Source organism: Terrapene carolina, unplaced genomic scaffold (genome assembly GCF_002925995.2).
Source record: "Terrapene carolina triunguis isolate 2854851 unplaced genomic scaffold, T_m_triunguis-2.0 Scaffold238, whole genome shotgun sequence".
In the NCBI taxonomy this organism is placed as follows: domain Eukaryota; kingdom Metazoa; phylum Chordata; order Testudines; family Emydidae; genus Terrapene; species Terrapene triunguis.
In genome coordinates this window covers 10,075,712-10,088,194 of record NW_020664589.1, presented here as the reverse complement: position 1 = coordinate 10,088,194, position 12,483 = coordinate 10,075,712, and the positions used below count along the sequence as shown (strand labels likewise).

The 12,483-nt window shown below is 45.6% G+C and overlaps 2 protein-coding genes across 4 annotated transcripts in view; both read right to left on the bottom strand.

The window, feature by feature from the left end:
- Nucleotides 1–1,819, bottom strand: part of SURF6 (surfeit 6) — a 10,794-nt gene extending 8,975 nt beyond the window's left edge. The window contains exon 1 of the mRNA XM_026657358.1: nt 1,756–1,819. Coding sequence (XP_026513143.1) covers nt 1,756–1,819 — 64 coding nt within the window. The remainder of the gene's footprint in view (nt 1–1,755) is intronic.
- A 1,214-nt stretch (nt 1,820–3,033) lies between these two features.
- On the bottom strand, nt 3,034–12,283 carry MED22 (mediator complex subunit 22). Of its 3 annotated transcripts, none has more exons than XM_024212319.3 (5): nt 12,189–12,283; nt 11,473–11,615; nt 9,710–9,790; nt 8,868–9,076; nt 3,034–4,224 (listed from the first exon to the last, which is right to left on the bottom strand). In XM_024212319.3, the coding sequence occupies exons 2-5, from the start codon at nt 11,593–11,595 to the stop codon at nt 4,026–4,028; spliced, it is 612 nt and encodes a 203-aa protein (XP_024068087.1). In that variant the 5' UTR covers nt 11,596–11,615; nt 12,189–12,283; the 3' UTR covers nt 3,034–4,025. The 3 variants fall into 3 exon arrangements, with proteins under 3 accessions (XP_024068087.1, XP_024068088.1, XP_024068089.1); XM_024212320.3 differs by having other exon boundaries at nt 3,034–4,218; XM_024212321.3 differs by lacking the exon at nt 3,034–4,224 and having other exon boundaries at nt 4,250–9,076.
- Between the last annotated feature and the right edge of the window lie 200 nt (nt 12,284–12,483).

Sequence of the window (12,483 nt, the reverse complement as noted above, 5' to 3'; positions counted from 1 at the left end):
AGCCGAGCCGGGGCCCCACATGGCCGGGCAGGCAGCGCTAGCCGAACGCAGAGCGCCCCCTCGCTCCCCATTGGCAGAGGCGGCGAGGGGCGGGGCCCGAGGAGGAAGCGCGGCGCGCGCCTTGCCGGGGCTCGGGGTCCGGCTGCCTGTCCTGCCGCGCGGGGGGGGGGGGGGGGGGGGCGCGCGCTCGTTGCAGTACTGCCGCGCGGGGGCGGGGCGGGCCGCTGGGAGAGGCTGCGCCTGTAGCACATGGCCTGCAGTCCCGCAGCTACATACCCGCCCCCGCTGCTCCCTCCCTCCCTCGGGTACTTCCGTGCCCGCTCTGCGCCGGGCCAGGAGTGAAGCTGAATCTGTCAGTCCCTCTGAACGCTCCCTTCTGTGGCAGCTGCGTCCAAAGTAAAGAGTTCTGCGACCATTCGTGTGGGTGTCCCGGAGAGTTCTCCGTCCCCTTGTCTACACACGGACAGCAGCGGGCATGGCTAATCCAGAATAGCGCCTCGTGTGCAGACGGGAGTCCAGAATAAAGTCACTTTTATCCCATAATAATTTTTCTGCTTTGTGCGTGAATTATTCTAGCATACAGTCATTTTTATCCCAGAATTGTGTCCACACCAGGAGCGATTGCTTTATTTCTGAGGCTCTCAAGTCATTTTACAAGTTCATTTCCCAGCCACCAAAATTCAGCCACTTCTAGGCTGGGGCAGCTGACACTGAACAGTTTACAACACAACATGGCAGTTCGGTAGGGTGAACAGATGTCCCAATATTATCGGGACCATCCCAATATTAGGAACTTTGTCTTATATATGCAATTATATCAGTCCCCCTGAAAAAAAAATGTCCTGATTTTTCACATGTGCTATCTGGTCATCCTCCAGTTAGGCCAGGGAGTGAGTTGAAACTACACAAGGAATTTTAGGGAGGCAGGATGTAATTATGCAACTGTAAATCGACTAAGATAGGTGTGGGTTGTGCAAACAACCTTGTCCCTAATTTTGTTTAAACTGTCCTGGGAGTTATTTACCCTGAAATATTTTAAGCAAAACTCACACATCCTGATTCTAATGTACTTAACACAATACTGACAACTTCAAATGTACAAAAATCATGAGATTTTAAAAAATAATATACTTCAGGTTATTTGTATTTGCTTTCAGGTTTCCGAGTCTTTAGGGTTGACTGTAGGATTAACTGAATGGGGTCACATTTTCACAGTAGAAACTTTTTCTTTTTAATGAAAGCTGAAATTCTCATGAAATCACGTGACTCCAGGAGTTTGGGCTTTGAGAAAAAACACTAAGTATTGTAGAACCTCTGCTAAAATCATGAGAGTTGGCAACAATAAATAAGCATAGAGAGAATATGTAACTAACTCTTTGTACAATGAGGCAGTAGATAATTCTGCTACGTCCATCCAGGAAGTGCACCAGTAGCTTCCAGCTGACCTAATGCACTGTGTACAAGATAACACGGTGTTTATCTTTTATGAATAAAGTACCATAACCACTGCAATGAGCACTGTTGATTAATCACGATGCAAGAGTATTTCTATATGGTTTTGATTCCCCAAGCTGTAAGTCCTGCTCCTCCAGTCCACATATTCACGCTCAATGCAGGTTAATGTCAGTGGAACATTAGCTTGAGTAAGGATTGCAAAACTGCATCCATAACAGTATTTTTACTTGTGACGAAGGGAGAGAGAAAAGGACTTTCTGGTAAGGACACGTTAGGGTAGCACTTGCAATGCAGCTTTACTGGTCTTTAGAAGTAAAATAATCTTGTGAGAATAGAAGTTACTCTCCCCTTTAGCAAAGCCCATAGTAGCCTTATTTGACATTTTAGCTGGATTCATGGCACTAAAGCAGTGCTCATATTAAGACCAGTACATGAGGTCGGTACAGGGAATCCTTCTCCCCAGGAATTATTTTGGACAGTGATCTTTTAGGGCAGGCGTTTTAGTGGCGCCTAAGTGGGTTAGGATTCATGGGTGCCTTTCACTGGGAGTTGGGTGCCTAACTCTTGTTGGAAATCTCAGCCTTAGTTTCTCATAGCAAGATATGAGGTGCGTGAAGTGTACACAGCATCTAGCTGAGAGGTGACAAATAAGATCATAGAATCTCAGGGGTGGAAGGGACCTCAGGAGGTATCTAGTCCAACCCCCTGCTCAAAGCAGGCCCAATCCCCAAATGGCCCCCTCAAGGATTGAATTCACAACCCTGGGTTTAGCAGGCCAATGCTCAAACCACTGAGCTAATGTCCTGCATGTTACCAGGATTTCGCAACAGAGATTTCACACCTGTGACCCCGAGATGTAACACACAGACCGAGTCAAACCACTGGCCTGCGATGTAGGTGAGAAAGCACAGCAACGTTTGAGAAAGTCCCTGGGCAGCTCCCCAGACAAGCCACATGGACCTCCTGCTTCACCTTGCACATTTCAGTTCAGCAATAATCAACCCTTCTGCAAATCCCAACTTCAGTGTCAGCGGGAAGAGGCGCTGGAGCGGGGTTTTGCTTTGAACATTTGGGGAAATGCTCTTCCCACTACATACACACACGTAAGATTCTCACGTCACCCTCCCCTTGCAGCTGATAACACACACTTTAAAAATTATACAAAACAAAGTTCGTTTTATTCAGCCATCTACTTACAAAATAAATGGGGAGGGGGGGGAAACAACCCCAGAGAGAAGTGTGAAGCTACAGTAGAATACTGACCAGGGACTTAATTGCATTCTGGGTGCACCAGTAGTTCTGCAATGTTTAGACATTGATCTGTAATGGTTACATCCCATTTCAAATACTTTCTTTCAATTATACAAGTAGAATTAGCTTAAATGACTGAAAGGAGAAAGCTGTTTGCAGCGGTTCCAGGGTATGAGAGAGAAGGTGGGTGAGGTAATATTTTTTGTTGGACCAACTTCTGTAGGTGAAAGGGACAAAGCTTTCAAGCTACATAGAGCTCTACTAAGGACAGTGACAGTTGAGTACCCAGGTGCTACTGTATAGCTTTGATTGAAGGACCAGAAATGGAAACTGCACAGAATGCTTCCTCTTAACTAAGAAACCAAAGAGCTTCTTAGCCATGAGCACCCATCAAACCCCAACTCTCCCCACTGTCTTTGATTAAACAGCACTAATCACTGCCCAAAAAATTAACTTCATAGCAGCTTCATCGACCATTTGACAGAAACATGTAGTCTGAGCACCCACTTGGGAGCCAGAGAGTCCTTAATTCTAATTCTGGCCCTGACACGGCCTCCACCTATAGCCTTGGGCAAGTCACTGCACTGCTGCCTCAGTTTCCCTAGCACTTCAATGGGAATAGTGTTTATGTCTGTGACAGGGGTGTTCTGGGGAGTCCAGGTAGCTTTAGCTCTCCCATCTCAGTAGTTTCTGAACACAGGGATTCAAGTTTGCAGAGCACCTTGAAGGTGAAGAGTGTTATATACACGTACTGAGAAGGTTATTATTTTTGTAAACTACAGCGGAAGTCATTTTAGTGCCACCCCAGCCGAGGAAGAGGCTGAGAATACGGATATAGGAAGCACACAAATGTTGATTAACTTGAGTCTCAGGAAGAAATAAATACTGAAAAAAACCCACCCCAAACCTTGACCCACATTTCCTATTCAGAACCTGAATACACTCGATTCCTGCATAGCACAATAACATGTTCCCAACCCGGGATTCACATGGAAACAAACTCCATGCTCCTAATGGTCTCTACATGTAGTCATCATGTGGTAACATAAGACAAATCCTAGCTCAAAGTTGCTACAGCAGTCAATTTCCTATTGGCCTATTACTTCTACCATAGCCCTCTGGTAACACTTTCTCGGGCGTGGCTCAAGAGGTGAAGACGACACTGCTGATATCCAGTGAATGGCAGCAGCTGACCTGCAAACACAACTACAGTACATTATTCCGGGAGTGGGAGAAGGTTGGCTCAATGCAGCAGCTGGGAAGACTCCATCAGCTCAGCACGACTGGTCTGAGCGTGCTCAGCAGGCACGGCATTCTCTTCAGGAGTGCTCCGTCGGGCCTGCCCCGTGCCCGTTCACGTGAGGATGCGATGGGGTTGAGCTCTGAGGGGCCGCAGTGCTCTGCTCGGCCGTGGCAGCTGCCAGAGGCATGGAGAGGCCTTCGGGGGAAAGCACGGCAGGGTCTTCTCTCCAGTAGGCTTCACACAGAGGAAGATCATTGGTGTCACATAGACTGTAGCTTTCCAGAACAAGCCACCCCAGTAAGGAGAGACAGCAGGTGCAATCAGAGAGGGGAGGGGGGAAAAAAAAGAGGGGAGGGGAGAAAGCAAGACAGAAGCAAAGCGTTAAGAAAATGGCAAAAGCGTCCATGGACATAATGTTTGTGGATTATAAACTTTATCATGAGTCTCATGACACTGATGTTCCCTAACAGGGCTCGGGCTGGTGTGTGATCTCACTGCCCTGGGAAGGATCAGGGGTCGTGTCATTGAAGCCAGCAGTGTTACTCCAGTTTGAAATTGGCATGTGGGTCCACTCTAATTCCCATTCAAGTCAAAGGAAAGACACCTGGGGCAAAATCCCAGCCTCATTAAAGTCAATGGTAAAACTCCCATTCACGTAAGTGGGGCCAGGATTTCATCCCTGGCAATTTCACTGAGAGATCTGGACCTAACTGAGAGGAGAATCAGGCCCTTTGGCCCTAATTTCGCAAGTAATTTTGGGTGTCCAGCTTAATACACCTGACCCTGATTTTTTAGAAAAGTGGAGTGTGCTCACACCTCCAGCTGCTGGGAGCTGCGAATACTTTGCACCTTTCACACTCAGGTCTAAGATCTAAAAACCAGCAGCCACTTTTAAAAGTTTGGGCTGTAAGTGTTTAGAGTCAGGATTATTCTTGATTTACCATGGGGCAAAAAAACCAAACAACTTCCCCTGCAAAAAAAAAAAGGACTAAGTTCTTTCAAGGAGCATTACTAGATTGTCACTGAATTGTTTGGAGGTCTGTATTTGTAAGATCATCATTCCATTCTTTTTGTTAAGAACCAAAAAAAACCCAAAGCCTCTATCCCCTTCTCCCCTGCTCTAGTGTTATGACTAATAGCTAAAAAAGTTGTGCACCAAGAAAAGGACAATCGATTCTCATGCTGCAGGATCACTGTAGGGGTCAGGAAACCCCCCACCCCCATCTCTAGCATTACCAGATTGGCAAAGATTTATGGGAGATTTATGCCTTCTCCTGCAGCATCTTTGGCCAGATTTTCAGAAGTGTTGATCACCTGTAGCTCCCAGTAACTTCAACAGGAATTGTGTGTGCTCAGCTCTTCTGAAAAAGCAGGTGACGGTGGTTGACCACTGCAGGGTATAAGATTAGGTGGACCTGTAGGGTGAACAATTATGACAAATCTTGTGTTCCTAAGCTACTGGCCATCTCTTGTCCCTGTGTTGCCCTGGGTCCTGCTCTGAAGTCTGAGGTGGATGCACAGTGGCAGGGCTATAAATCAAAATAAAAATAGAGGGGAAAAAATGCTGGAAGAGAGGAAGGAGCTGCCCATGCAAGAGACACCCAGAGACCGAAGTGAGTGCTGTAACAGGAAATAGCTTATGTTCAAAATAAAACAAACCCAAGAGGTCCAGGGATTTTCTTGTTTCTGTTTTATTTACCATTAATAGACTCAAATAGAGATTTATGGGAAATATTTTAAAAGTAAAATATATATAAAAAGAGACTAAACACTTTGAACTGAAGAGACGTGTCTAGCAGGTTGAACTCCAAACCCACCCTCCAGTCACCAAGCCACGCTCTCAGAGAGACAGGAGTGTGGACCAGGAATTCAGAGCTCCGGCCACAGGTGGCTGGATAAGGCAAGCTGGAGTGCCCGGGGCTACAGCTTTGGGGAATAAGCACATGAGGAGGTCACTGATTTAAAGCACTTGGTTTTTGGCAGTTACAGAGAATTCACCCAATGCCAAGTCAAATCATCTCTTTTCCAGCAGTCGCCCCGCTAGGTTTGCTAGAGAGAAGGGGTGGGCATTTAGCATCTGGGGCTTTTGCACCATCACCAAGTGAGGTCCCTTCATTGGGGTATGAAGGCTTTTCACCCCATCCTTCAGTGCCTATGCAAAACAAGGCTGCCACTGAGGTATGCATGAAGGACTGCAGGACTGGGGTCTAATTAGTCCTGAAACCACCAACCATGTCTCCTGGATCTCAGCCCCTCATGACTGGATCCCAGAGCACTAGGGTCTGGTGTCCAGCAGACCTCACACAGGAGGACTACTAAGAACTCTTCAGCCTAGCATCCGGGTGGAATACAGCTCTGGAAAAGAAGTGGGCATCTCTCCTTCTCCTCCCTCCCTCCCTTAACCCTCCCCAAATTATATAGACCTCAAAATTTACACTACAGCTCTCCAGCCAGTAACCTGAAGTTCATAGTTGCCATGGGGCTCTGCAAGGCACCATCCAATCTCACAGTGGAGAGGACCCTGAGGCTTTGTTGGATGTGACCCCAAAGGAGAAGTTGGGAGGCGGATGCTAGGATTAAATGCTCCCCCAGGCCACACTACTGGGACCACGTGGGAAGGCACCTGCCTAGAACACAAAAGCACATGAGTTGCTTTGAAAGATTCTTGGCTTGCAAGTTTCCTCATGAAATCAGTATTTACTAGCAAAAACCCTACAGACATGCAGTATTTACCAGTATATGGGGCAAGAGTGTCTCCCAAACCCCTGGTACTGTGATGGGAGTGAGAATATGCCTTTCCAGGTGACACCTACCCAAAAGCACAGAGTCTAATTCTATAGTTCTCCCACAGACAAGCAGTGAAGTCAACAGGAGTTTTGTCTGCACAAGGATCTGTGGGCCCTAGCAATACACAGGGACCAGTCGGAGGCTAACAGACTGGGTGCAGAGAACGCACGGCTCTGCAGCTTCACCCAAAGGGATGCCAGGAAACAACAACGTTTCAGGCGTTAAACTCTAAGCTCTAACTATTGGGGATGGTGAAAAGCCACCAACAGAAACCAGAGATTGGGAGAGCAATTTGGAACAGTGGTCGTGTGGAATCCTACTGTCCTGCTCCCACTGAAGTCAGTTGACAGCTACTGACCCCCAGCTGAGCTCTCAGAATCAGTTTCATGTCACCCTCTCCAGGCATACACTGAGTCTTGCATTTACAGACATTTAAACACAATTAACATCCTACAGCCATGTGTAGTTTAATACAAAATAGAAACCCCTTTCTCCACATCAGACAGTAAAATTCTGTTAAAAAAATCCTTATGACTCTATAAAAGTACTTTGAATAAGCCACTTGTTGTGTCTATTTAAACACTCACATGTTTCTTTGGTGCAGAAATAAAGATTGTGTTAAATCTGTAGCCGATGGCACATGAAGGAGAAGGAAATAAGTGCTCAAGGACCAGTGGATGAAACATTAGGTGCAGCTACAGGACATGAAGCGTCATTAAAGAGACCATAGCTCTATAATCTAGGCAAGATTTCTCACCACATGAGCACTTCATATTAGAAACAGAATAAGACTGGATTGATTTGGTGCAATGAGGGGAGGGAGGGGACAAACCCCCCCTGCTCCTGCTTAGACAGTAGTTCTGCTAGGAATGATGGCTGAGTGCAGTTTCAGAGCTCGGTAGATAAGAGACCACACCAGCATGGTCAGAACCCATTGGTCCAAAGATTAAAATAACCATTTTAGAACCACAAAAGTGTACATGCCAGAGCATCTGGTTACAGTGTCACATACACACACCACAGGCTCACATTTGGGTCACCATAACCTCACACACCCCTGTTCGGCCAGCACAGCGGTGGATGTTGTCTATCAAGTGATGAAATAATAAAGTCCTGACCCAGTTAAGACCTGAATTTTTGCTTAGATCAGTCAGCATTGTGTAACCCTACTCAACTCCTTTTCCACTCATCTCCAAAATATTTACTGGGCCTCTCACTGTCCTAAGACATCTTTTTATAATTGTTGCTCTCCTTTTCCCAGCTATGAAAGGTAAGTTTTCTTAAAATAATGCATCAATTTTAAAGGGACGCTGTTGGGCTAATATTTATTTCTAAAATACCTGCATTACCAGTAAATTATGGCCTGATTTTCAAAGTTCCAGTTGACTCGAGCATCTGTAACTACCACTAAACTTTTTTTTTAATTCCCTAAAATAAAATCAGCTTATCAAAGCTTATTAAAAGTGAAAGAAGTTTAAAGAGCTAGTTTGCTTTTCACCATTTATGCTGTTGATTAACTTGTTGCACTTCACTGACCTTGGACAGTGCAACCGAACCAGTCACTTTCAGATCTGATTCTGGAAACTTTCACTTACTGGATCACATTAACTAGCCAGGTTGGGGGTTGCAACCATATTAGGAGAGAAAAAAAAGTTTGTATCCACCAGAACCTATGTTCTATTGAAAGTCTTTAAAAAGATTTCACAAAAGATACATTAGGGGTAGGTTTTACAAAAAACCCACCAACCCTCTCACCCTGCTAGAGACAGAAAAATGCTGATTCTAAGCTACTTGATGATGTCCCTTTAGTTCATTTTAAATAGATTCCAGACAGTTGGTGGTGGTGAGCTGTAAGGAATAGGCACGTTATGTAGTTAGGACACTTGTGAAGAACTGGCACAGAAAAAGGCTCTTCCTCATACCAGCCTGACTGCTTAGCATCTCGATGGCTTGTTTTAGGTTGTACAAGACAAGTTTGATCTAATTAAAAACACAGGTGTGAATTTTAAGGGGAAATATCCATTTAGGCTTGTGTCTTAAGGACCATCTGCTCTCCTATCCTGTTTCTCAGAAAGGGCTGGAGACAAGAGGAGGTTTGTTAGTACATGGGAGTCCATGGCCCTATTTGTACCTGGAAGAGTAATATTCTTCTTCTAGTTCGTACAGGTCAACGGAAATCTCATCCCTCAGCGAGATCAGCTTCTTGTCACACTCTTCCTGCACGTTCCGCAGCTGCTGGTTACGCTGGTTAATGGCTTCGTTCACGGAGGGGAAGTCATTGAGGATCAAGAACTGCTTCAGGTCGGACACAAGCTTCATCAGGGACTCGCCAGCTCGGACCTTGCAGGGTGGATAAAATATTAAGCAAACGGGACACAGAGTGACTTCGGGTCCTTTACCACGGCTCTGCAACATGATCTGCTGGGCTGCCCCCTCAACCTCACAATACCAGACTTTGCAACATGGGAGCAACTTGGCTAAAATGCTAGCTAAAAGCCTGCAGTATCAGAGGAAGAACGCATTAGCACAGTACAGTTGTCCATGTACACCAGGGGCAATATGCAACCTTCTGGCACTCTATGCACGAACCATGATGTTCTTTTGTTCCACTGGCAAGCACAGCCATCAGTAGTATAAACCCAGAACTATATGTTTTGGCACCACCCAAAGGCAAAAGAAGGTATTAACATTGCAAGCCAAGAGCAGGATTTCAGTCAGGGGCCTCACCAGTTACAACTGGGCAGCTCTGAAAGTGAAAGTTGATCAATTTGGGTCCCAACCCCAAGCGAAATCCAGAGCAAACAGAAAAATCGCTCTCTTCCTTTGCACTGGGAAAGCCACCCAGTGATGATTACACCTCTTGCAGCAACTGTCATTAGTATTCTGAGTGCTCCTCATGGATGCTGTAACGGACCACAGAGCACACAAGATCCGCTATGCAGCACGCCTGCTTGGCACACAAGCTGTACTTACGATGTTGGCAGCTCTGACGTGCATCTCGTAGTTGTCCTGCTCGCTCTGGGTCGCTCGAGAGACTTGGGTTTCATCTTCAATCTAAAAATTAATTTAAAAAAGCCACAAATCTTCAGCTCACCCAATATTCCTGCATCCCAGAAGAGGTTATTACTTTAAAGAATAGCTTGTTTCAGTTCAAACCACATATAAAAGGGGCTTGTGTCCCTGATCCCATCTAGTAGATGCTTTTGGTAGGATCAGGGTTAAGAGTGCACCATTTGTTGATCTCCCATCTCTTCCCTCATGTTAACCAATTGCTGTTCACCTCTCTGTTTTCCTTCGACTGTCTTCTTTGATTCTTCCCACCACCGATTTTCCAGCACTCCCAGCTTGTTTGATTGGACTGTTTTTTGAAAACCGAGTAGCATAATTTGCAACTGTTCACTAGTAACCTGCTAAAAATAACTGTTGAAAACTCAGGAGGCCAAATTTGGCATCAACCTACTCTCACCCCATGTAAAGCTATTAAAGCCTCATTGAAGAATAAGACCAAGCTTGGCGTAGATGCAGAATAGATGCATAACTGCAGAATTTGACTCCAGGAAGTGAAAGCTTCAACAGCTGAATCTCTATGAGCCACCTAAATCTCACTGTTCAATTTTCAAATGCAGCCTTTTCCCGTGAGCTGGATTGGTATTTCTAGCCTTGAGGGTGTAATGATCATTCTGAGCAAAATTATTGGATCTACGTTTATATTTCAGCCCATGTTACCTTAGGATTTAGTCCTACAAATGCATAATTAGGATGCAAGTAGTCCCAGTGACCGGAAGATCAGGGTCTAAATTATAATCTTACATTTTTATGGTGCCTTTCATCCAAAGGGATCCCAAAGCACCTAAAAAAATTATAGACAAGGATCACTTTTCCCCAGCACTCAAAATGAGTCACCTCTGCTCTAAATTTCAGCTAGAGAGCTAATTAGTCTCTATTAGTTCATTACAAAACAAGGAGTCAGGTCAGAAATTCAGGAATTTTCTGATTATCTACAGCTATTTTCAGGATGAAGAGATCTATTCTTTTGTTCAGTGCGGTCAGGAAATCCCCATCTGCAATGTGTTGCCTTTTCCATAGTGGCTAATTGGCCTTTGCCTCACCCACCTCACCTTCTACATAAGGAAGCTGGTGTAAGAAGGTGGGGACTATGCTAGTTGGTCACAAGCCGGAGGATTGTTCTACATATTATAGGCTGGGAAAATAGTTAATAAGTCCAAGTAAAAAGGAGGAAGAAATATAGATACACTGATTTTGTAGTGACAAAGCAAGTTGACAAAGATTTAGGGACCCCACAGCTGTGAAGGTGTTACAAGCTGAAGGTTATTAGGAGTCATCTCCAGGATTTAAACATCTGGGGTAAGAGTGTTTTGATATATAGTTGTTAAATGTGATGTTAGTGGAGGAAATTTGTTCCTTTAAGTGGTGCAGGAAACTGACTCTTCTCAGAGAGCTTGCCTAAATCTAACTGTGGAAAGGATTATTCTTTTGAGGGAATGTTCTATTTATGGGATATTTAAAAATAAATCAAGCTTTATATGACTTCCCACTTTTGTTCTGTTGTGTGCAGACACTTGTTCCCTTGTTTAGGATTAGAGGGACTCTAGTGGTTCTTCTAACTAGTGGAAATAAAACTTGAGTGGGCTCTGGGATGGACTTCTATACCCACACCTCACTCTGACAGCTACCAAATGGGTACTGACTTCATTCGCCTTCTTTCAAATACCCACCTTAGCAGTCTTGATGATCTCTGTGAAGTTATCCATGATCGACTTGATGTCATCTTTCAGCCTCTTGTTGTAGGACTGTAGGAGGGTTTCTTTACTCTGAGGCAGGCCTCGTTGTTGGGACATTGTGTTAAATTAGATTGGAACTGAAAGGCAGGAAAAGATAAAGCCTATTACAAGCCCCAGGCCAGGGGCTGCACCACACATTAAATCCTAATAATTCCAATCACAACATGACACCAGCCTATCGAAATGCTTCCTCTGAAACGCCTAATCTTACTAGGAGCCAAAACCACACAAAGCCAATCTCTTCTCCCTACTCTAACCAGGAAGGGCTGTAATTCTGCTCCCACTGACCAACAAGAGCAGGATTGGGCCATTATACAGTCTTAAATCTACACCACAGTTTAAACAAAGAAATCAGCTGCAGCAAATAGTTACTGTCAGAGGCCGTAGGGAGAAGTTATGGGGGTCCACAACAGATATTTCCAGGCAGCAACCTCAGCCCACCAGCTCCCTGGGGACAGGAAAGAAGGTCCCCTAGCTAAGGTCTCTAGTACCTACTAGCCTGCCTGATTGCTGGAGTGAGTGTTCCCACTACAGCACTGGAGGCACGACTGTGAATTAACTCACAGCCCTCTAGCAGGGTCCATCCACCTGCAACCTGCCATGAAACAGCCCCTGAGGGCAGTGCCTGCTGCGGGCTCTGCTTTACTCACCTAGCTAGTTACCCAGGCATTGCCAGTACCCAGCCACCGCCTTGGTGTCACCAGCACAGAGCACTGCTGCTCTCAGCCAGGGCTCCTGGCTTCGCTGCAACCACCCACCTCTCAGGATCATCCCACCCGCCTCTCTTCTTCGCTGGTGGTTGGCTGCTGCGGACGCCAATCCTTTGCCCTGGGTTGGGACCTGTTTCAAGTAGAGTTGAGTGAGCAGGTTTTTTAAAGCAGCAGGGTGTGTAATGTGTGTGTGTGTGTGTCCCTGACTTGCTGCTTGGGCAGACAAGAGTGTCTG